Raw genomic sequence first — 22351 nt, 5'->3', positions numbered from 1 at the left:
GTTATTGTCCAGTTTTTGGTGAGTTTGTAGGAATTGTAACAGTGCTCAGTTGACAGGAGTGGTACCCAGTGTGGTCCACTGCTGCTGTAACCCAACTGCTTCATGACTGAACAGGTTGGATGGTATTTGCCATATTTTGGAAGCAGCGGGCAGTTTTTGAGCTATTTGCCTATCCATGGTCCTGCAGTGTCCTTATTCTCATCTAGCACCAACAAGGCACACATGCCTCGGATCCTTTTTTGTAGAAATTTTCTCTGTAAACTGAGAAACAGCTGCGTGTAAAAATCCCTGCAGCTCACCAGTTTCTGAAACCCTCAGACCAGCTGGTCTGGCGCCAACAGCCACATGTGCTTTGCTTAAGAAGTAACTGAATAAGTTTGCCTAATAAAGTGATCAGTAAGTTTTAAATCCATCAGTATATTTTTCATTATTTTAAGTAGAAGGTAGTTGGTATCATAGATATAAATAAAATATTTAACAGTTAGATTTGGATTTAAGATGTAGATTTATAATTTACAATTAGATTTAAATTTAAGATTTAGATTTGCAAAAATTGTGTGAAAAGTGAACATGTTAATATATGGTAGTATTTATATATATGTCATACATACTAATATATGACAGCCTAGACACCATGGAACAAAGCTGAACCAATACGTTTTCTCAAACAGCTGGGCTAGACTGACAGAACCATCTTTACCCACTCAGCCACAGAAAACCTTCAATTAAAAGAGAAAATGCTGTTTCTCTTGGGTCCTGTTACATCAATCAATCAATCAATCAATCAATCAATCAATCAATCAATCAATCAATCAATCAATCAATCAATCAATCAATCAACCTACCAACCAGTCAACCAATCAATCAGTCAATGTGTAAGATGTTATTTATAGAACATCTTACACATCTAGTGACCGAAGTGCTGAACAGAAAATATTAACTACAATCAATCAGACAAAAGACAGAAAAAATAAATATAGCATAAATGAAAAGCACAGCCCGATAATATTTGCTCAACTGGAATAAAACGCTACCTTGAAAAAATCAGGATTTAAAAATTCTTTAAAACATTCAAAGTGTCATGATTTGTAGTGTTGTAGAAGAGCAGTACTACTCAGATCAAGGGTGAGGTAGAAAAACTTCCTTCTTTAATGTCAAACTATGAGCAGGATCTGACACAATGTGTTGAGAACAGGTAGTACAGAAAACTGAATGTCCAAGACTCAGATAATGACTGTTAAGGACCCAGCAAAGACAGAGCACAACACTAAAGGTTAAAAACACACAGGAACAATGAGAGAACACAACAGAGCTGGGTACAATCAAAGGTACAACATGATAACACAGGGACTAGTTAACCAATAAAGGGAAAAACATGACACAAGAGGACTGAATTTATTGATCAACCTATACTGGAAAACCATAATCCTCACACAAAGTATTAGACATTCTCACAATAAGAAGGAAATAGTTCCAGAGTTCTGGAGAAACAACACAAAAACACACTCTGGTCACAAGATGAGTCCTGTCCAGAAGTCACTGGTGTGTCTTCTTCTGGAAACATGCTTGTTTATAACTTCTATTAAATAAAAAAATGCCTGATTGTTTATAAGTTTAAAGATCAAAATGAAAAATCTTAAAATCCAACGTACAGGCAGCCAGTGCAGAGCAGACAATCTCAGGGTAATGTGGTTTAGTATGGAATACTAAACTATAACTAGGCAGTGGTTCTCTATATATGAATTTATGAAGGCTTTAAGATCATGCAGAAATGCCCCTAACCTACTTGATGTGATACATGTCAACAACAGCATACTTACTAGACTGCCAGGGCGACCCCTCTCCCCCTTCTCACACCTACAGTTCTTCGGCTGTGGGCACTGAAATAAAGATACAGAAAACACATCTTAACCAACACACTGTAAATATATAGTAAATATATAATAATCAAAGATGCAAAGAGTCTCTGATTGAAAAATACTTAGAATCTGAGAGGTAATGTTACTTACCCCTGTCGTAACAACTGTATTCTGGAAGAAGGAAAAAAACAGTCTCTAAATATCTGTCCTTTAAAAAATGGAAATATGAATAAAATCATAGTACTTGTGATGGAACAAATTTGCTGTGCTCCAGCACAGTGCTCTAGTCCCTCTAGAAAATGACATCTAGATCTCAATGGGGTTTACCTTGGTAAATAAAGGAAATAAATTTACTCACTATTTCACTGAAGAGTTTTTCATCAAGCTGGCTGTCAGAGAGACTAAGCACATGCTGCTGTGGGGGGGCACTGGCAATGGATCGTAGCTGTGTTCCCATGGCATCTGGGTTGGGTAGAGCAGACAGCCTGACGGTGAACACCCTGATGTTGTGCTGTTTGGCCTCTGCAGCCGCTGTGATGGCACTGGGGCTGCGTGGGTGGTCTCTTCCGTCCGTCATGAGCAGCGCCACTCTGAGACTACTGGGGGACGTCTCCTGCCTGAATACCTTGGTGGCATTGGTGATGGCATAGGCAGAGTATGAGCCATGGCCAATGAAAGTCATTGAGGCCACCCGACTCTGGAAGACATCCAGGTCCTGCCAGTCTCTGAAGTTATGCTCTACTGATACTTTGCTGCTGTACTGCAGGGCAGCGAGGCGCAGGCGCAGACGCCAGCCTGGAGGGTGAAGCTGCATGAGCTTGGTGCTGAAGCGCAGGATGAATGTTTTCTGCTGCTCAAACAGCACAGTTTGGGCATTCTCTGTACTGTCCACCATGAACATGAGGTCCACTGGGCAGACCAAGGCTATCCAGAGAGAAAACAGTCTTATTACATTTGAATAGTACTGAAACAATAACATTTAACTGCGGCTCCACCCGTCAAATATGATTGAATTTCTTTGAGTCACTCTCTGCTACTACTGAATGTATTGTTTAGTGAAACATTGCCAACAGATTCACTTCAACAGTAGGCAGCCTCTTAAAGCAGATGACCACTCCTGTTAGAGCAAATGGTTTCATCAGTTAAAAAAAGGTCAAAAATAACTACACTTTGTTCATCTACCACCAGACACTACTATTGCTGGCCATAAATCTGAAATGGCCATATCTAAACAATTTCAAGTTCATGACAATTATTCACAAATGGAAAACATTTAAAATAGCTGCTGATCATCTACGGAGTGGACATTCCAGTAAGTTTCACTCAAGGTCACACTGTGAAATACTCTGAGATTAAGAAGCTTCATCAAAGATATAACAGTCACTGAAATAACTTTAAACTGAATAAATAAATAAATAAAAGCATACTGAAAATTAACCAATAGAAATCAGACATTGCATTGTAAACTAGTAAAACAGGGCAAAAGTGATGGCTCTTCCTGAAAAGATAGAAATCAATTTCACCATAGGAACATGTTAAACTAAGGTGTGTCCACTATTAGTATTCCAGGTGTCATTAAACCTGTAACAGTCAGTATACGCACACATTAAAAGCCTGACACATAGTCATTGTGTTGCTTGGTGACAGTGAATGTACTAAAGTGAAAATCAACCAAATGAAGGGAAGGAGATTGGAAAGAAAATGATAGAGCAGCATGTTAACGGTAAAGACTAGAAGACTCTTTCCAAGCAGCGTGGTGCTCATCTGACTACAGTTGTACATATTATTCAGAAGTTTAAGGTCTACAGGATTGTAGCCAACCTCCCTAACGTTGGCCACAAGAGGAAAATTGAAGTGAAGAGAAGGGTTAAAGGGAAACAGCTCAGAGCAATCTCCAAAAACATCAAAGATGAACTTCAAGCTATAGTACATCAGTGCAGAAGTCTCAGTCACAGAAATCATCTGACTGCAGTGGTTACCTCAAAGGGTTGCAGAACAAAATACTAAGCTACAGGTACCATCATTTTTTTATGAGTTTTTTTTTAATGAATCTGTTGAACAATAAAGACTGTTGCTAAATCTGCTGCCAACATCATAAATACATTTCTATATGAAAGGTTTTCCTCACAAAAACTGGTGCATATTTATAATTATTATGTTAACAGTCTGTAAAAAATTAATCAGTACCTCAGCAATTTTATCTTACCTTAATTTTAGCTTCCTGGCTGTACAAGGATAAATGTTAAAATATTGTTGATGGTCCATAAAGTACTTGGCTAATACTCTCTATAGTTTCTTGTCAGGTATGAAACATGTAGACCTGTTAGGTCATCAAAGATCTTTTCCTTCTCTGTTACCAAGACTAGAACTAAACCAGGTGATGCCTCTCAGTGTTGGAACAAACTCTGCAAACCTAAAATTTGGAAAAACCTCCTTTAAGTTAGGACTGAAATCACAGCTTTTTACTGGAGCTTCCAAACTAAGAATAAACACTGCTTTTCACTTCATTTTTCCATCTGTCCATCAGGGTGTAGCTCGCATGGTTAAAACCAGACCTCCCACTTCCAATCAATGGGTTCCAGCAATCACAACGTGCTCAGAAAGTGTTCAGTCTGTCTCTGTTTTCTGGTTCTGCCCAGGGAACTCGCCCAGTAGGAAATGATCAATAAATCTGTCCAGGAAGTAGCCTGATCAGATGCCTAAACCACATTAACGGAATTCTTTTAATGCAGATGAGCAACACATTTTCAGGCTCCTCTGGATGACTCATCTTATTTATAAGGCTGAGTCCACCTACTCTGTAGAGGAAGGCCATCTCAATGCTGGCATGTGGGATCTCAGTCTTGTAGTCATGGTCCATATGTTACGGTCACTTATAACGAGATGCTAAGATACCTGAACTCTCCTGTTTGAGGTGAAGACTTAACCCTGATCTAGATAAAGCAATTCAACTCCTTCCATTTTTGAATACAGAGTTAGACTCAGGACACCTGGCTACTTCACACTTGGATGTGGACTGAACCAGTGCACATGGAATGTCCTCATCTCAATTCACCAAAAGAGCTACATAATGTTTAAAAACAAAGATGAGACAGAGGCTTCCAAACCAGATGCTCTTCTATCCCAGGAACAACACAAGCAGTAAGAGCCGTAACTGTGTGATGTCTCTTTCAGACAACCTAAGCTGTAGCTGGTGATGTTATTTGTATGCATCACTACTCCACTGTCAAGAGCGTGGGAGAAACGTGCTGCAGATGGACTCATGGTCTGAGACTGACCTTTACATTTTACAGATTGTTTGGACTCTGCTTATTTCATGTCTGACAATACAGCAGCCATTCAACCAGGCTTTTTAATGTTGCTGAAGAGTGTCTTTATTAAAGGACAAACACCGTGAAATTCCTATTACCAGTGTGGTTGTGAGGTTTTGACTGTCCTGATGATTGTCTGTTTCCTCTTCACCACCACTGAACATAACCCAGGAGGGTTATGTTCAATAACCTGAGGGAATCCTCAGGGGAATCCAGCTTTCACTGAGAACAAGCTCCACTAGAATGTGAACTCAGTTCTTAAAGCCACCTAGTACTCCATACTCCCTCAACAGTCCACATAGAATACCTCAAGGAACATGGTCACAAACATTTTCTAGATACATAAAACACCACACTACCCAACCTCCTAGCCTTAAGCCTTAATACATTTTCACTGCCTTCACAAAGTTGCACAACACTCACGTTTGGCCTTGTATGTGACAACTTGGTTGTCTCTCTGAGCTTTCCTCCTTTTGTTTTGGCATTTGATTGGACATGACAGCACCAGAATGAGCGCAAAAATCTTCACAAGCTCCAGCACATTCATTGTAGAGTGAGCTGCAGAGAGAGAAAAATGCAGAGATGTATTTAGTGAGAAGCTGTGGCAGGTAGCAAAGCTGCAGTAATTTGGTGTGAACACATGAGGGAGACGTGAGTATCCAAACTGCATACAGATTTACCTCTGGATATAATTTCACACCCTGATAGTTATCCTACACTGCATCTGTCTATGAAACTATAGACTTTATGCTCACGTTTTCCATAGTGTGTGCTGTGCTAGAACAGTGAATTCAAAGCTATGGTCCAGTGCATTCACATTTACAGAATTTGCTTCTGGTCTTCATTTTTCTGAAACAGCTAAATTGCTCTGATGTGATTTTATGATGCATAACTCCATGTAGTCTTCTTGCCCTCCATCACAACCAGAATTCCCAATAACACTGTTATTGGAATAACACTGTCATTGGGAATTCTGTATCTCTCCTATTGTTATTATTTGATTATTATATAAATGATTGTGTCTGCTTTGTGGAAAATAGTTCCTCTCCATGGGCAACTGTGCTTTCTAGTCATTTCTGTCTTGTTCTCTGTGTTAGCCTTGCTTATATGTTCATATAAAAGTAAAAATAAAATAAAATAATAAAAGTGTTTTGTTTTACAACAGTGAAATAAAAATATAGAGCATGAAATGGTATTAACAAAAGTGATAGGAAATAAATGCACTTTTACCTGTTTGTTCATAAAAAGAAGCACCAGGTTAATCCATGAGTGAGAAGAAGCAGCAGTTCTGCCTGGGAGGGACAAGTTTCAGTGACTGGGTAAGACTTGGATTCAGAATCGAAATAGAGGCAAGACTCACAGCTACTTCCTGTTGTTGCCTTCACAATAAAGCTTTAGTTGCTTCATTTATTTGTGTTAATTTTGAATTTATTTTACAGCAAGTTCTTAATTTCAACATTAAACGGCATTTCTTTTTATTATATATATGTGATTGTATGCCCAGAGTTACACAAACATTTTTCTTTCTTAAAAAAACAAAACAAAAACAAAGATGCGTAGCTTACAATGTTGATCTTATAAAGAGCTAACCACTGTACAGCTAGGCTCACTGTGCAAACACATCACACACTGTGTGAGGGGAATAGGATAACTACTGTCACATTGTATGACTGAATATGCTAGACTGCACTGACTGGTTTGGAGAGGTCCAGCAAACAGCAATCCAATAATGAGTGGATAGCAAGTTATGGCTCCTTTTTAGATTCAGATACTGAAAACAGGGAAAGAAGGATAGGAGATGAGACTGTACAGGAAGAATGCATGGCAAGACAAGAATCATGTCTGTCACAGTAGCTGTCAAACTGCACAAGGTTTTCAGACAATTAAGAACACGGATCGATTATTTTTTAGATTGCACTAAAACACACAACTAAAAACATTCAAGAATTCAGCAAACAAGTGACAGCCATTATCAACAATAGGATAAAACACGGAAAAGTGAAGAACATTTCCAGAAGTGGCTGGCACACCAAAAGTACTCTAAGAGCTCACCGCTGACTTATCCAGGAGAACCCAGAACAAAAGTCTGGTTCAACTGTGTGACTGTTGGCCATCTTGGACAACCAGTTATTATGTTTAGGGAAAATTACGTTTCAAATAGGGCCAGGCTGGTTTAGATGCTCTTTTTTTCCTTTGATATGCAGAATGAATCTTAAAAATAACTTTTATATTCATATTTGTCTGATTTTAATACTTGTTTCATAATATGAAATAATTTAAGTGTGGCAGAAAAAAGAAGAAATCTTGGACCAGTTTTCCTCCCATCTGCCTGAGAGAACATTCTGTATCATGACAGATTCTCCTCTGACTCTGTTCCTCTAACCCATGATTATTATCTTCTAATATCCTTCATCTTGCTAGAATGATTAAGTATTTTCTGATATTTCCTATCACATATATGCTGATGACATCCAACTGTATTTATCTTCAAAACAGCATCAGGTGGACAGGCTGTTCTTTGTCCTATGTTTATCTCAGATCAGTGACTGGCTCTGGCAGCTGATGCTGTACACTTTACACTGGCTCTAAGTGGATGTTAGAATTATAGTTTTTGTTCTCACCTACAGGACTGCAAAATTTCAGATTTTAAACAAACATTCTGCTGTTCATGGTCTTCCATCCCAAATCCAGAGTCTTCTCATTGTTTCGTGTACTTAATTAAAAACTAAGGGGGCAGGCTCACTTTCTGATCTTGTTTTCAAGTTAAGACATTTTTGTGACTTTTGTTTCTGTGAAAAGTGCTTTAGAAATAAACCTTAATTATTTACTTTAAAAATGAGACACTTCTCTTGAACACTTGAACAAATGTATTGATTGACTGAACAGTAGAGCCTGAATGTTGACCAGCATCCTTGGGTATAGGGAAACATGCTTGATTCCAGGTCGACTTTAGATGTTTCGAGTCTAATCTTTATGGAGTCGTGTTCGGAGAGGCAACTGGAGAATGTTGAGCTGCTGTAAGAAGCTGTACCTGGGGGATGACAGTATGCACAGTTTCTATTAGCTGCTCCCATATTTCAAACAGACAGGCTCAGTTAGGATTCATGCCCAACTTCTGACATAAATCAATGCTCAGTCTGTGAACTGCCTCAGAAGCTCCTGAGGAAAAAATATCAAATTTAATCAAAATTTTAAAGGGGGTAAAAGAAAAAAAAAAAAAACAGTTGATTCCTGCTCACCTTTTGTTTTAAAAGAACTTGTCAATATGCTCTGATTGAGGAATAAACTGATCTCAAACACACTGGTCAGGGTAAAATTCAGGATTTCATTCAATTATTTGCAGGCAAACGTTTGTTTAATATTTAAGATCAGGCAGATTTGCCAGTGGAACTGGCCTCACTTGAGCCAATCAGATAACACCTTACTTCTCCTTACACTTGTTACCCATTTCTAATCAGCTATCTGTTCCTTGTTCAGTAATTAAACTCTCCAGCTTATATACTGCCCATGTTCAGCCACGCCTTGCTGGTTCCTCTTGTGTTTCTCCTGGAGTTTTGCTCTGGTTTGGCTCCCTGCCTTCACTGTGGCTTTTGTAAGTTTTTCTGTTCATTTTTCACTAAACTCGAAGAATCTACACTACATCTCCACCTGCTGCATTTGGATCCATTTTGATTATTTTAAGCTGACCTTATGGGAATTTTAAATTCTGAGAGCTCTGGTAGAAGAGACAGACAGCTTCCTGTTTTAGATCAGGCACTGTATTCATCAGGGCACAGCTGGATGACTCTGCACATTTCCATTTTAGAAACATTGTTCAAAAAGTGAGTTTTCTGCACATCTGTAAAGCTGAATTGAGAAGGCCTTCAACATTACATCATATACACATCAGTAAATTGTTCCCACATGTCCTCTTGCAATCTTTTTCAAACTGTTGTTAGTTTTTATTTCATGTCAAAGTCCCTTTGAATCAATCAAAATATTATTGGAATGTTAATTTATTTCAGGAACTCCATCACTGAGTAAAACACATTATATAGATTAATTACACAGACTGGTGTTTTTAAGGCTTTATTACTGTTAATTATGGCGATTTCCCACTTCCTGTGAATGAAAACATGACAATTAGGATCAGAACATTACAAGAGACGTATTTCAGGTTCATTTCAAAAAGTGATGAGACAAAGTTCTGGTATGGCATCCAGGAACTGAGTTTCAGAAAAAAGCAACAACAACAACAAAAAACCTCATTTGGGATGGAATGATGACCTAGCACTTAGCTAGTTAACAGAGTTTATGTGGAGAGCAGCAAGTCTTCCAGACCCCTAGAAGTTCAGCTCTCCCCTAATTTGTTTACACCACTGCCATGGCAAAAGTGACAGATATACTGGATATCTGTCACAGCCGTATTTTTCCACGCTAAGTGTCTATTGAAGTCATAAATATACTTGAAGATGGTGGATGCAGAATGAAAAGTCAAAAGAGGAAGGCTGGTACTGAAAAGCTAAGCAAAAGAAAAAAAGGGGAAAATCTCCATGCAGATGAAACATTACCAAAGCAGTGAGAGCCAAAGGCTGAGTGATAACAATAATGCACCAAAGCGTGAATATGAACAACACAAAAACTTAAAACAGACATTAACTGTGGCTCAAATTAACTATATCACATACAAACAATGCTTTATTTTTAACATTAAAATAAATATAATCAGAGTGAAATCCCTTTCTGGTACTTAGCATAGTAATTTAGCCAACTTTTAATTAATGTAGTTGCTAACACCAAGACATACGACAGACTAAATAACATTTGTTTGAGCTACAACAAATAGTGCATTTTTCATATATTTGACAGGGAGTTTTCCTGTATGTATATATAAAGATGTATTATTTATGCTTCAGTTTGAGCAAATTACATTACGTCCATTTCATAAAGATTGACACACCTCTTACCTAAAATCTAAAACTTAGCACAGATATAGAGTCTTTATGAACTCACTGAAATTATGAGCTGCCACTCCCTGAGGCCCTTCAACCTGGTTCCATGATCACAGCTTCATGTCCACCCAACAGCCTCACTAATAGGTTCCCATGTGTTAGACATGTAATTGACTTTTGGACTGGCGAGTTCATGTCCTTTTAGGATAACCGGTGTGCAGATTGGTATGCTGATTATGAACTAATAACCTGTGAAGGAATAGTAAAAAGCTAAAGGCAGACAGATTTACAGGATTGCTGTAAATCCTGTACAGGGGATCCTGTACAGTTATTGAAGTCATAATGAAGGTTTATGAGGAGAAGTGAACTGAAGCTAGACCATCCAGTGCATCATAGTAAAGGAACTTCATAATGACTGATGATGAGCTCGACCCCTGACAAGTGAAACCGATAAACTCAGAGATGTAGTGATGGATTGGAAAGATAATTGCTCTTAAATCCTAAACAGCATTTTGTCCAGTTAGATAGAGGTCATCAATGCATTAATATAATTCTTTTTTGACAGTTTCAGGAGTGCCAGTTCCTAAAACCCGCTATAAAACATGCCTCATTCTGCCCTAAAGAATTTCACTTTACAGATTTTAAACAACCTTGGTAAAAAAAATAAAAAAAATAAAAATAAGCTCAACAAAAACTCTGAGCATAAATTTCTCCAGTCCTAAAACCCCAAATTCATTTTTAAAATAAATAAAAAGATTTTAGTTCAGAAATTTGGACCTAATGAACAGTGTATCCATATCTGCACCCACTATTTGGTAGCATGTCCTTCCAGACTTTGGTTCTGCTGACGTGTCATGGTGATCTCCATCTCATCTGTTGTTGGGTCTGGTGTCTTTCATCTTCCTCTGACGATGTGAGGCCAGTATGCTAATAACGTCATGGTTCTTAAAACTGGTCCTTTTGCCAGGGTGACCTGGTACCAAATTCTGATGGAAACTCATCATGGCCTTGAAGACTGGCAGCAGAGGCAAGCATGAAGGACTTTAAAATGTCCTAGCAGATGGCTGCTCTCAGTTTGGATTTGATGAAGTACAGAGGAGAAACATCCATAGGCAACATGAATCTTGAAAGCATCACAGACTGTAGAGGCATCTCACTGGCCCATGTTGGATAATATGCCTCTCCACTCGCCCGTCATTCTCTGGGACCACTGAGTAACACCTCAGTCTCTTTTCTCATTGGCCCCAGTAAGTCACTTCTGATGTTGATTCTGGCCAAATGTTGCTGCTACTTTATCCAGAAGAACTGAGAACTGCTCAGAAAGCCGAGATGTTTCCATGACACACCATGGTAGATGGAGGTGATAGCATCTGTGAATGGAGGCAGATGGAGCAGATGCAGCAACATAAACAGCAATGTCTCAACGTGCAGAGACACAGCAGCTGCCTTCCTCCAGGCTACGGCTCTTTCACCCAGCCCACCACTCAGCAGGGACACACTCAAGGCTTTGACAGCAGTTGACATTCTCACCCTGACTTTTCAAAAGACACATCCACACAGCCATACGTTAGGGAACGCTAAAGCGTTATGTCATTCCCAGCTTGATTTGTGTCAGCATTGTAAATTTAACTGTCAAGATAAAAATGAATAACATTTAGAAAATTGCAGCAATATTCATTTATTTCCTGTGCCTTGCAGAAGTATTCATACCTTCAGCCTTTTTTCATTCTTTTGGTTACAAACATTTTAGTGTATTTTAGGACAATGATGTGATAGACCAACACAAAATGAATGAATGAGTGAATCAATCAATCAATAAAAATGATACTTTCTTCTTTGAATTATAGATCAGTATGGCAGGTTTATTAGACATGTATTGCCTGTTACAGCCAGTTTTCAAGTACTGCCAGGGTTTTTCAATTGAATTTAAATCTGAACTTTGACTGGGCCATTCTGACAAATGAATATACTTTGAGTTAAACGTTCCATTGCCGCTCTGACTGTATGTTTGGGGTTGTCGTCCTCCTGGAAGGGGAACCTCTTCCCCAGGGCCTCCTGGCTGCTTCTGTGATTTATGCTCCTCCATTTATCTGTTTCCTTCCACTTCAGTTGTATGCTGCTTTGTGTTGGTAAATTATTCATAAAACCCCCAATAAAATACAAAGAATTTTGTGGTTAAAATGTGTAAATGTTCAAGAGAAATAATTTAATTTGCAAGCGATGGTGTCTAAGCTGTGACAGAGTAGGACTGTGTAAGCTGTGGAGCGGGTTACTTGTTAACGCTGTAACTTTGTAGCAACAGATTCAAAAACCAGCAACTTTCTCTCTGCATGAGTCTGGATGTTATTCCAATGCTCCTGCTGTCTCCCAATGCTTAAAACTGTAAACGACTGTATGGATGATTGTTTATCCACCTCTACCCTGAGATAGAGGTGCAAGATGTACCACCTTCTACATGTTGGTCAGTGAGAATAGGCACCAGCCCTAATATTTGCCCAGAGACTTGTCAAGGGGAAGAGGGATGCTTTGTGTCTTCATGATTTCGTAAGTAAATTAGGGACTTATGGTCATATACTTCTACGGTTCCACTTTCCCTGACCAAAGATAATCATTTCTAAGTAATCAGACTTGTGTAAAATACATGAAGTCAGTGTGTAATATAAACATCTAAAGCAAACACCCTGTACAAATCAAACACATTTGTGACATAAACTGTTTTATGGGTGATTATGTGAGACGTATTTGCAGAACACACTTGTATGTTGTTGTTCATCAATTTAAAAGCATACAAAGCACATTTTAATTTTAGGTGGGGATGAATGCAGCATAATGCAGATTTACAGAGGATCCCGTCCATACTTGCTGTACACTGGACCAGATAAAGCAAACAGTGACCCCAGCTGGCTAAACTTAAAGCTCAATCTTCAGGCCTGATCTTTACATTTCTGTGTTCCAAATATCAGAGAGGTTCTTCTGTTAAGTTATTCCCTCCATTTCGTTGTTCCCATTTTCTAATATAATCACCATTAAGGCAGGAAGCTCTGATGACGTGTTCTGTTCTTTTGGCGATGGTAGAAGTTTGGCTTGCCAGTTTGATCCCTACTCCATCCTTGCCTTGGGGCAAGACACTTCACCTTCTGAAGGTTGCTGTTTTATCGAAGGGCAATTTTGTTTACAGAGACTTTAGTGCCTATTTCATTTGCTTCATTTATTTTGGATGTTTAATATGTCTTCCAGTTCCAGTGTTAATGTTGATTAAAAATCAAACTTATTGGGGTGCTGTGGTGGCGCAGGGTCAAAGCACAACCCAAGTATGGAGGCCTTACTCCACGTTGCGGTAGTTGCAGGTTCGATTCCTGGCCTGGCGACATTTGCCACACGTCTTCCCCTTCTCTCATTACCCTCTTTCCTGTCAGACTACTTTCAAATAACGGCCACTAGAACTAACAAAACCTTAAAAAAGAAATTAAACTTATTGATCTTTGAGAGGATGTACTTGCATTTTTATACCACTATATTCCTTGAAAATGATCTGAAAACAGAATTATCATTTATCCAGCAAAATTTTATATTGTGACAGGCCTAATGATAATGCAATAATACAAAGTAATATTCCAAAACATAATTCACATATTTGCTGTTATACAGTAAGTCTGTCCTTACTGATATATGATGTAGACGTATTTAAAACCGACTTTACAGTTTATGATAAAATTAGCGTCAATTGGTTGATACACTGGCATCCTACACACAATGGGCCCATTTTCTCACCAGCAGATCTGTGCTGGTGAGAGAAGTTCTAGGTCTGCAGGTGGCTCAGTCTGTCTTTATGTACAGATAATGAACTGATCAGAGCTCCGAGATGTTCTAGAACATCTTTAAACTTCTCCACCACTTGACCACCTGACCTGAATTCTGGGTTTCCATGATGCTGTTTGTTCTCTAATAAATCTCATAGCAGGAGGACTTAAATACTAAATCATACCACTTTTCAGACTACTTTGGATAAAATGTATATGTTATGCTTCATTTTCATACTTACGCAGAATATTGTGCTGCACCATCACATCAAACACATCCTATTTTATTTGTTTAATTTATTTTGGATGTTTAAAATGTCTTCCAGTTCCAGTGGGGGGTTTTTTATATATATTTTTTGTACCCCACCAGGGGGTCTTTTGGTGGCCTCTAGTGTCCCTTATTTTTTGAAAGTAGGCTGACAGGAAAGGGGGGAAGACATGCGGCAAATGTCGCCGGGTCTGGGAGTCGAACCCGCGACGGCTGCGTCGAGGACTCAAGGCCTCCAAACATGGGTCGCGCTGTCCCCTACACACAAACTGTGTTCAACACAGGACAAAATGTGAAAATGCCCCAGTGGTGTACACACTCTACATAGGTTAGAGGTACTTCACAAATAATAAAAACTGTCACAATTTGTTGCATTTATATACATTTTACTGCAGAAGGTTTTGTACAATCATCATCTTCCAACACAAAGACAAAAAAGAAAAACTATTTTCTCATACTCATACTCTTCTTCATCCGCTTGCAGCCACCTGGAAAGGGTAGTGCTGGGGGAAGTCATGGATGACCTTCAGTGCTTCGTTGTACAGCTCTAAATCTGTCAGACAGAAACATCGGGTCATTAGTAAGCATTGCTCGGACACGCTGCAGCACAGCTGTGCTCTTCAGTCAGATGGGCCGTACCAAAGGGAATCCCCTTGTCCTCTCTCAGCAGGTTGTATGTGCTGGCCATTATTTCTCCTTTGTTCGACACCATTCCTATAACCTCCACAATTCCACTCAGCTCCTCTTCAAGCTGAAAAAGAAATGAATATCAAGACTGAAGTGCAACTCATTTTACACCTTGTTGTAAAACAAACCATTTGATATCCATATGCCTAACCATTAGGTATTGGTTGAATATTTATGTTTTTATAATGAGCTTCAGTGATAAGTGATTAAAAATTCATAAAATATTTCCATCTATTCTGGTACTGATTCTTGATTGGAATCAATACTGACTCTTAAAAAGAGAAATTGCAACCCCTGATCCACCCAGCATAACCCTGGGGGGCCTCCTGCTGGTAGATGTTAGATAGTTTTTTATTAGAGTCATAGTCAAATTATTTCCGTACATAGAGTGTCACTTTAAATCATCAATTGAACAGCATTTAAGCATTTAAACAGCACGAGTGTTTGAGATGTACTTACAGGTTCGTTTAGTTCCACTGTTGCAGTCTTTCCCTCTCCATCCATCACAGTGAACATTTTCCCAGTGGGATGAACCTAAAGCAGAACGCAGCCTCAGTGTTAGACAGTAAAATGCATGAATGTTATCCACACCTCTAACTGTGTGAAACTCCACTTTCACTCATTGTCTTGCACACCACTCTGACCTTTTCAACACGCCCGACGAAGCAGATGGCTCGGCTGATGAACTGCGAAAGCATGGAGCAGTTTATTCTCGGTTTTGGGACGTCCAGTATACCTGCCATTTTCGCGGGCTGCTGCTGCGACGTTGTTCAATGAGGAGATGAGACAAGAAGTCGCGGGAAGCTTCGTGTTGCTTGTATTTTTTCGCTACGTTAGCCCGCGCGGGCGGTGCGTCTACAGTCAGCATTGAGTGCCCTGAAGAGGCTTGTAGTAAACGTTTACATGTCGACAAAAACGAGCGCCTCCAACCATTTTTACGACACATCCGTTGTGTTCCAGGATCTGAATCCCTAGAAACAATAAACAGTTCCGCTGAATGTCTCGAGCAGATTCATTTGTAACAGAACTACAGGTGTTATTATTAGTTTCCTTCGACAGACGGAGCAGGTAGAAGTCAGCCATAGAACCAAAATAACACATCACGGAGGTTATTGTAGAAAGTGCTGACGGAAGGTAGTTTGATCTGTAGAGTCGGTAGCTTCACGCCAAGGAAGAATAATATTAGAGCTCTTAAAGAAGTTAACGTTCAGAGGAGCCATGATGAATTGACTGTCAGCGTTCTGTCGACTTCAGGAGGCTCAACAGTAAGGGCGACATTACGAAAACATTAAAACGACCGGGAGAAGTTAAGCCTTTATATTGGTACCATTAACTGTGTAAAGCTGCCTTCAGTTGACGTAGCGTTTAAAACTAAATTCTTTTATTTTTTTGTCGATGAAAGGAAACCATGCTTCAGTTTTTGGGACTACGGAAGGACGCCAAGAAGTCAACATCTGACAAGGAAGCGGATGGAGGCTTCGTCATTGTTGGTAAGAAGAATGTTTAGTTTGTGGTAAAGGCAGACTGCAGCTACTAGGAGAGAATCCAGACAGGGGTTTTGGGTCAGTCACAGTCGGTGTTGTATTTATTATAGAAGTTCTGTTCGGCTTATTCATGTAGCATAAAATTACAACAAAAGTTCAGATCCGATGACCTTACAGTCCGTGTGTCACAACATATTTCATAAGACAGATAAAAATGTAACTTTAGAAAGCGACCAAGATGGGAGCATTTTGTAATCTCAAATTTTAGGATGAGTTTTCTCCCTCGAGTTCACATTAAAGTCTGTTAAAAGTTGACTCTTACCAAAAATGTAATATTTTAAAAAAAACATTGACTGAAAACGTCCAGCAACAGCCCCTGACGAATGTCCTGTTTTGCAGTGATTATATTCTGAGTTCCATTAGACCATATAATATATCTTTTACTTGATCTGAAGGTCATGTTTATTGCTGCACAATATATTCTCATTATTAAAAGCAACTAGAGAATTTATTGTAACTTAAAGCAAAAATACATGGGAGAGGCACCCAACCATAGAGAAGTACATATACTTTTCAAAAGCCTGACATTTGTGTTTAAATCATCTGTTTTTGATTGGCCTACTGTGATATTCTATTGTTTTAAGATATTGAATTTGGAAATATTTTGCTCTGTGAAATGAATCTTTATAAAATCACTGTTTCACTTTCTCAGATGACTGTCAAGAAATATTGTACCTTTTAGCAACATGAAATATCTTTGAAATGTACTGATATATATGAAGATCAGGGTTAATAGGAAAATGAGAATGTTAGCCAACCAGGTCACTGGAATGTCCAGCAGGTCTCAGGTGTTTTCTAAGTAGGCAGTAAAAAATAAAAACTCCACAAATTTTCCTTTGTGGGTATTAGTCATGTATGAGTACTATTGAACGGTTAATGATCCATTTTAGCTCTTAGACTGTTGTTGATGTAACACCGTTTTGTTCTTGTTAAACCTCTGAGGAAGGCTCTCTTCTGGTTCACCCAGTGCCGTGTCACACTGTACCTGGAACGGAAAGGTCCAGCACTCTGCTCAACCTAAGAATAGACAGAGCACAGCTAAAAATACATCATACTGGAGACGAGTTTTATTCCTGTCTCAAGATATCTGTACCTCGTGAATTCACTGCCTGGCCAAGAAAAGAGTCGCCACCTAAGAAACATCACATTCTAATAAATTTGATCATGACAGATATTTGAATGTAAGTACTGAGGAGAATCAGCTGCAATATTCTTTTTTGATCTGGTGCTACAATGTAGCAGCAGCTTAAAACTGAGTTGTTAAGTGAATTCACAATATTCTTGGTATCATAATGAAAGGCCAAAGGTCAGTTGGGTTGGGCCAAAACTGAAGTTCATCAATTAAAACATTTTCAGTTAGTTTCACTGGGAAACACTGGGAACATGTAATGGTTGTAAGTCAGAGCAGTGTTTTATCAAACAGTCAGAATGTTCCAGGTTGTTGTTTTTTTTTTTGCTTTGATTTTTTTTTTCTTTGGCGTTATTCTCCCCAAAAGAGGAGATCAATCAGGAAAACATATGTGACCTTACATGACAGAAATACATTTATTCCAGAGTTTTTTCTGCATCTTTTCTTTGGTCTGAAGGAGAGACGACTGACGAACGAAGCCAGAGGGTTAGGACCGTAAACACTGGACAGCCCTCAACAAATGTCATAGTCCAGCCATCAAAGGTGAGCTTGTGGAGGTTTGTGCTTCTGTTCAGTTGTTCCTCTGAGACTTGGGGCCAGGTTTGCACCTCAGTTTTACAGTCACAGTAAAGTCATTTTGAACAGTTTGTCACTGTTATGGTAACTTTGTGATTTTGACATCAGTTATTTGAGTGACCATGCCATCTTCATTTACGATGGTGATGATTCCTTTGTTCCACTTGCACAGCTGATCACATTCTGTGGTTCTGCCACCTGTTTCTCTCTGGCTCGGTCTGATGCTGTCAGATTGATGCAGTCAGTTGTGTGGTGGGAGCAGTAACTTTGTTTTTCTAGGTTAACTGAATCATAAAATTACTTTTCTGAGCCAGTCTGCTGATGCTCTGGGTCTTTGAGCAGATGTGAAGAAAACCCACTGTGGTTCTACCTTCACTCTGCTTTGAGTCTGAGAATGACCTGAGGCAGGGACAGACATCAGTTCCAGCAATCATGCAGTAGAAATGTAGCTCCATTCCAAATGAAATCATTTTAATCATGATTCCTTTATAAAAATGTTACAAATCAAAATAAATCTGATAGTCCATGTGTTCGATCCCATGGGGCGAAGCTCTTATTGCCCCACTTCATGTCCAGGGTGAAAAATCATGACCATTTTCAAATTATACACCAAATAATACAACAAATATCCATGGGATAGTTTTATTTTTGCTCACTTTAAAACAGTGTACAGCTCATATGTTCTGGTAAATCTAACTCATGCAATTTATGCCATTCACATATTTTAGGTACTTCCTCATATAAAGTAATATTTTAAGTTTGGAAACCGATTTATGTTTTGATGTACACATTTTTAGGTTCTGCTTGTGCTCGGTGTATTAAGGAATTTCAGTAAAAATCACATTTTTATGCCTGGAAAATTCTAAGGTGGTCTGGAAGCCAAAAGAGTTTAAAAGAATCTCATTGTTTGTGTTTTTATGCATAAGAATTACATTTCTCAAACTGTTTGGTGTAGAATGATCCCTTCCAGGTTTATTAACATATTGAATGTTAGAATATTCTATAACTTTATACAACCAAAAATGCGAAATAGCTATTTATTTTGGTAAAATATGTTGATTTGGTTGATTTTAAAAAAGATGACAATGCAATTGTTATTAGCAGCTAGCCGTTAGTCTGACACTGCGTAGCGATATCGAAGCCTCCAAGCCTTGATAAAATCTACCAAGCTAAAACCTTTAAGGCAAATATCCACAGAGTATGTTTGGCAAAATAGTAAATCACCAGACCCACAGAGAGAGGCTGCAGGCTGCATCATGATGGTCTCTATAGTTAGCATGCTGTAGATAGCTTTGAGATCTATGGCAACCCTTTGTAAAGGAGTGTTGTCAAATGTTGAATTTATCTTCATCTAACAAGCAGAGTATTATTTTTGTTGTGTTAAACTGCCAAACTGGGGTGCAACTACAGTTTTTGGATCATTTAATATCTGTCTGACTTTTCTGTACATTGGATGTGAATAGAAAAGTGAACATGCCCGTTTTACCTCACAGTTCCCCTATCCAGCTCCATCTCAAACAGCTGATGCAAATCCACCTCCAGCTTTACTTGATGTGGGACCAGCAGGCGGCCTTCAGTCTGTGGAAGTCACTTCAGCGCTGCCGGATCTTCTCGGAGACGTCCCCTTCACATTAGCCCCTCATGTCCTGGCCATGCAGGCCGGGTCCAGCATGGTCCCAGATGTCCTGCTGTCCAGAGACGTAAACTACAACCTGGCTAGTTTCCAGTATGACTTCACCTTAGAAAATTCTGTGCTACACAACAGTTAGTCTGTTTGGGTTTTGACATCATTAGGAGCTCCCACTCTAGAGAAGTGGGCCCATTGGCTGATTTTGATAGTTCACAATTAAACTAATCTAAAAGGAAACTGATTAAACAGCTGCAGAGAACCGTATAGCTTTACCATTCTCTAGTTGGCTCCTTTTTTTCTTCTTTTTTAATCTGAAATAGGAAATAATTGATTCAGATTTCACACAATGTTACTGGAGAGAAGCCCAGTTTCTTTCAAAAGTTAAGTTACCTGGTAGCTCAGTGAAGAATAATTTATCATTTGGTCCTATTGTTAAGACACATCACCACCACTTTGTACAGCATACATCAGTGCTACTGTTGGTCATTTGTTCCAGGAAAAGTCCCATTTAATCCTCCTTTGGCTCCAGGTTTTTGTCTGATAAAAGATTTGACCCCGACTCATGTTTAGCAGTATGACAGTCTGATTATTGGTCCTGTTGTTACCAACATCCTTGTCAGGACAAGTTACAGGAAATGTTACAAGAAATGAGTTCAAGGTAGTGTTTGCATGTAGGTTAATTTTTAAGAATCAGATGAATAATATTGATGTGAAAGCTTTACTAATCTTATAATACCTTCTACATCTGTCACTTTGAAATGCTGTAAACAAACGGCTCAGAATCAGCCTTTTGTCCACATCTTTGAACTGTGGTAGCAAAACTATATCAGAGCTTAGCTGCAGTTAGACTCGCTTCAAAATAATCGCTATTATTGATGTTTCAAAATTTATTTTTAAGTAGATACATTTACCTAGGTAACAGGTAAACGTATCTAATGTATAAACTGAAAAAACAAACAAATGTATAAATGGTTATATATTGAAAAAATGAGTAAAAATCCTGTCAAACAAATCACTGGTAACAAAAACCTTACATTTACAGTGACAAACGTAGCAAAATGAAGGTTTGTTTTCCACTGATTACTGTCTTCACCCCTTTTTATTGCTCTCAATCAACATTTTTTCCTTCTATTCCATAATTTTCCATAATTTAGAGGCTCTTGCAAGTTTGTCTGTGTATTTTTCTAGTGTATTTTTATGGCCTGCCTATTTTTAATAGAGGCGAATCAAATGCACATGCTATTAGTTCAGATTTTATTTAGGAGGCATGTGTTTTATCCCTGCAAAAGCTGCGATTCATGGCAGGATGGAGTGGAGGCCCACAGTGGAACTGTGGAACAATATCATGATTTGATCCCGCCTCACATCTCAGCACTTTTAACTTCAAGGTTCTTCTGCTTAAACTATTTTTTGAGATCCTTTTAATTGCTAGGTAATTTCATTTAAAGCAAAAATGCACTATAAAACTCTTTTGGTCTTCCTCTTTGTAATGTTATTCGCAAATGGAAAACAATAGGGGAAGCAAATGTGCAATACATAAAAATGAGGTGAATCTGTTTACCGGCTTTAATAGCAGTTGTGGCTAATTTACCATAAGAAGTAAATGACATGGCTAATAACCTGCTTAAATGTGCGGTTTTTCCAATGCATTGTTGGCACCAAGTGTTTGTTTGTGTCGGTTTCTACCTGAGTATTCACACTTGTTTGAATCAATCATGAATTTCAAGGTACATGCTAAAATACCAATCTTGTGTTCCTCAGTTGGTAACACTGTAGATGTAATGATAATGTATTTTTTTTCTTTGCCTTTGTTGTGTTTAGTGCTGTTTTCTAGTTAATGTTCTACGTTTAGCCATCATTACCATGCTTCTTTTTTTTAATTGCTCCTCTACCACTTGTGCCTTTATCATACAGACCACCCAATAAAGTCTTTTTCATGTATAAATTAACATTGTAGGTTATTAAAATAATGTTAGTTTTGCAGAAACTATGGCTGATAAATATACCACCAGCATAAAATTACTTAACAAGGACGGAACCTTAATCAGATATCAGATCCAGAGGTGGGTAGAGTACCCAAAACCTGTACTTGGTTAAGAACACCACTACCTCAATATATTTTTAGTCAGAGAGATTTCCATTTTATGATAACAATACTAATAATAATGGCAACCTGGCAATAGAAGAACCTCAACTCCAGCGTGTCTGTGCTCAACTGTCTGACTGTACAACCAGAGATTTAAAGAAAAGTATCAAAAGCAAATAAGGTGGATTAGGAGAGCTGCTAACAATTGCTGGTTTAATCCAGGACATGTTACTGTGGAATATTGTCTCTGTTCCTAGATATTGAGCTGTTAGCATGTTTTGACTGTCATGAGACAGCGTCTTCAATCAGAGGTTTCTTCAGATTTGTTGCAGAACTGACTGGAAGTGGAGATCCTTTCTGTCCACAGCATCACCATCCATGACGACCCTTCCACCGATATCAGTTACAAGAACATTTAATTTCCCTTTGGGGTGAAAATAAAGTATTTTTAATTTAACTTAAAAACAATGTGATTGAGGTGCAACTTCTTTTTTTTACATTAAACAAAAATGGTGAGGATATATGTAGTA

General features: G+C 38.6%; 3 protein-coding genes across 3 annotated transcripts in view; 1 reads left to right on the top strand and 2 right to left on the bottom strand.

Moving 5' to 3' along the window:
- The window catches only part of col28a1 (collagen type XXVIII alpha 1 chain), a 30479-nt gene extending 24585 nt beyond the window's left edge, over positions 1 to 5894 (bottom strand). Inside the window, exons 1-5 of the mRNA XM_023345361.1 lie at positions 5888 to 5894; positions 5594 to 5728; positions 2218 to 2783; positions 2010 to 2030; positions 1821 to 1880 (exon numbers count right to left, since the gene is read on the bottom strand). Of these exons, the coding sequence (XP_023201129.1) occupies positions 1821 to 1880; positions 2010 to 2030; positions 2218 to 2783; positions 5594 to 5728; positions 5888 to 5894 (789 nt within the window). The remainder of the gene's footprint in view (positions 1 to 1820; positions 1881 to 2009; positions 2031 to 2217; positions 2784 to 5593; positions 5729 to 5887) is intronic.
- An 8640-nt stretch (positions 5895 to 14534) lies between these two features.
- On the bottom strand, positions 14535 to 15658 carry rpa3 (replication protein A3). Its single transcript, XM_005804479.3, has 4 exons — positions 15501 to 15658; positions 15316 to 15390; positions 14809 to 14920; positions 14535 to 14722 (listed from the first exon to the last, which is right to left on the bottom strand). The coding sequence occupies exons 1-4, from the start codon at positions 15597 to 15599 to the stop codon at positions 14640 to 14642; spliced, it is 369 nt and encodes a 122-aa protein (XP_005804536.1). The 5' UTR covers positions 15600 to 15658; the 3' UTR covers positions 14535 to 14639.
- Positions 15659 to 15841: 183 nt separating this feature from the next.
- Positions 15842 to 21680, top strand: umad1 (UBAP1-MVB12-associated (UMA) domain containing 1). The gene is made up of 4 exons (XM_014470787.2): positions 15842 to 16121; positions 16259 to 16346; positions 17987 to 18072; positions 19599 to 21680. The coding sequence occupies exons 2-4, from the start codon at positions 16265 to 16267 to the stop codon at positions 19872 to 19874; spliced, it is 444 nt and encodes a 147-aa protein (XP_014326273.1). The 5' UTR covers positions 15842 to 16121; positions 16259 to 16264; the 3' UTR covers positions 19875 to 21680.
- The last annotated feature ends 671 nt before the right edge of the window (positions 21681 to 22351 follow it).

This window comes from Xiphophorus maculatus, chromosome 13 (genome assembly GCF_002775205.1).
Source record: "Xiphophorus maculatus strain JP 163 A chromosome 13, X_maculatus-5.0-male, whole genome shotgun sequence".
In the NCBI taxonomy this organism is placed as follows: Eukaryota; Metazoa; Chordata; class Actinopteri; order Cyprinodontiformes; family Poeciliidae; genus Xiphophorus; species Xiphophorus maculatus.
Note: the sequence above shows the minus strand (reverse complement) of the source record. Positions and strands in the feature narration are given on the sequence as shown.

Coding starts and splice junctions, on each gene's coding strand:
- rpa3 (XM_005804479.3), bottom strand. CDS start 15,599: ATGGCAGGTATACTGGACGTCCCAAAACCGAGAATAAACTGCTCCATG. Junction 15,391..15,500: donor TCGTCGGGCGTGTTGAAAAG/GTCAGAGTGGTG, acceptor GTTCTGCTTTAG/GTTCATCCCACTGGGAAAAT. Junction 14,723..14,808: donor GGACAAGGGGATTCCCTTTG/GTACGGCCCATC, acceptor TCTGTCTGACAG/ATTTAGAGCTGTACAACGAA.
- umad1 (XM_014470787.2), top strand. CDS start 16,265: ATGCTTCAGTTTTTGGGACTACGGAAGGACGCCAAGAAGTCAACATCT. Junction 16,347..17,986: donor TGGAGGCTTCGTCATTGTTG/GTAAGAAGAATG, acceptor TTTGGTCTGAAG/GAGAGACGACTGACGAACGA. Junction 18,073..19,598: donor TCATAGTCCAGCCATCAAAG/GTGAGCTTGTGG, acceptor TTTACCTCACAG/TTCCCCTATCCAGCTCCATC.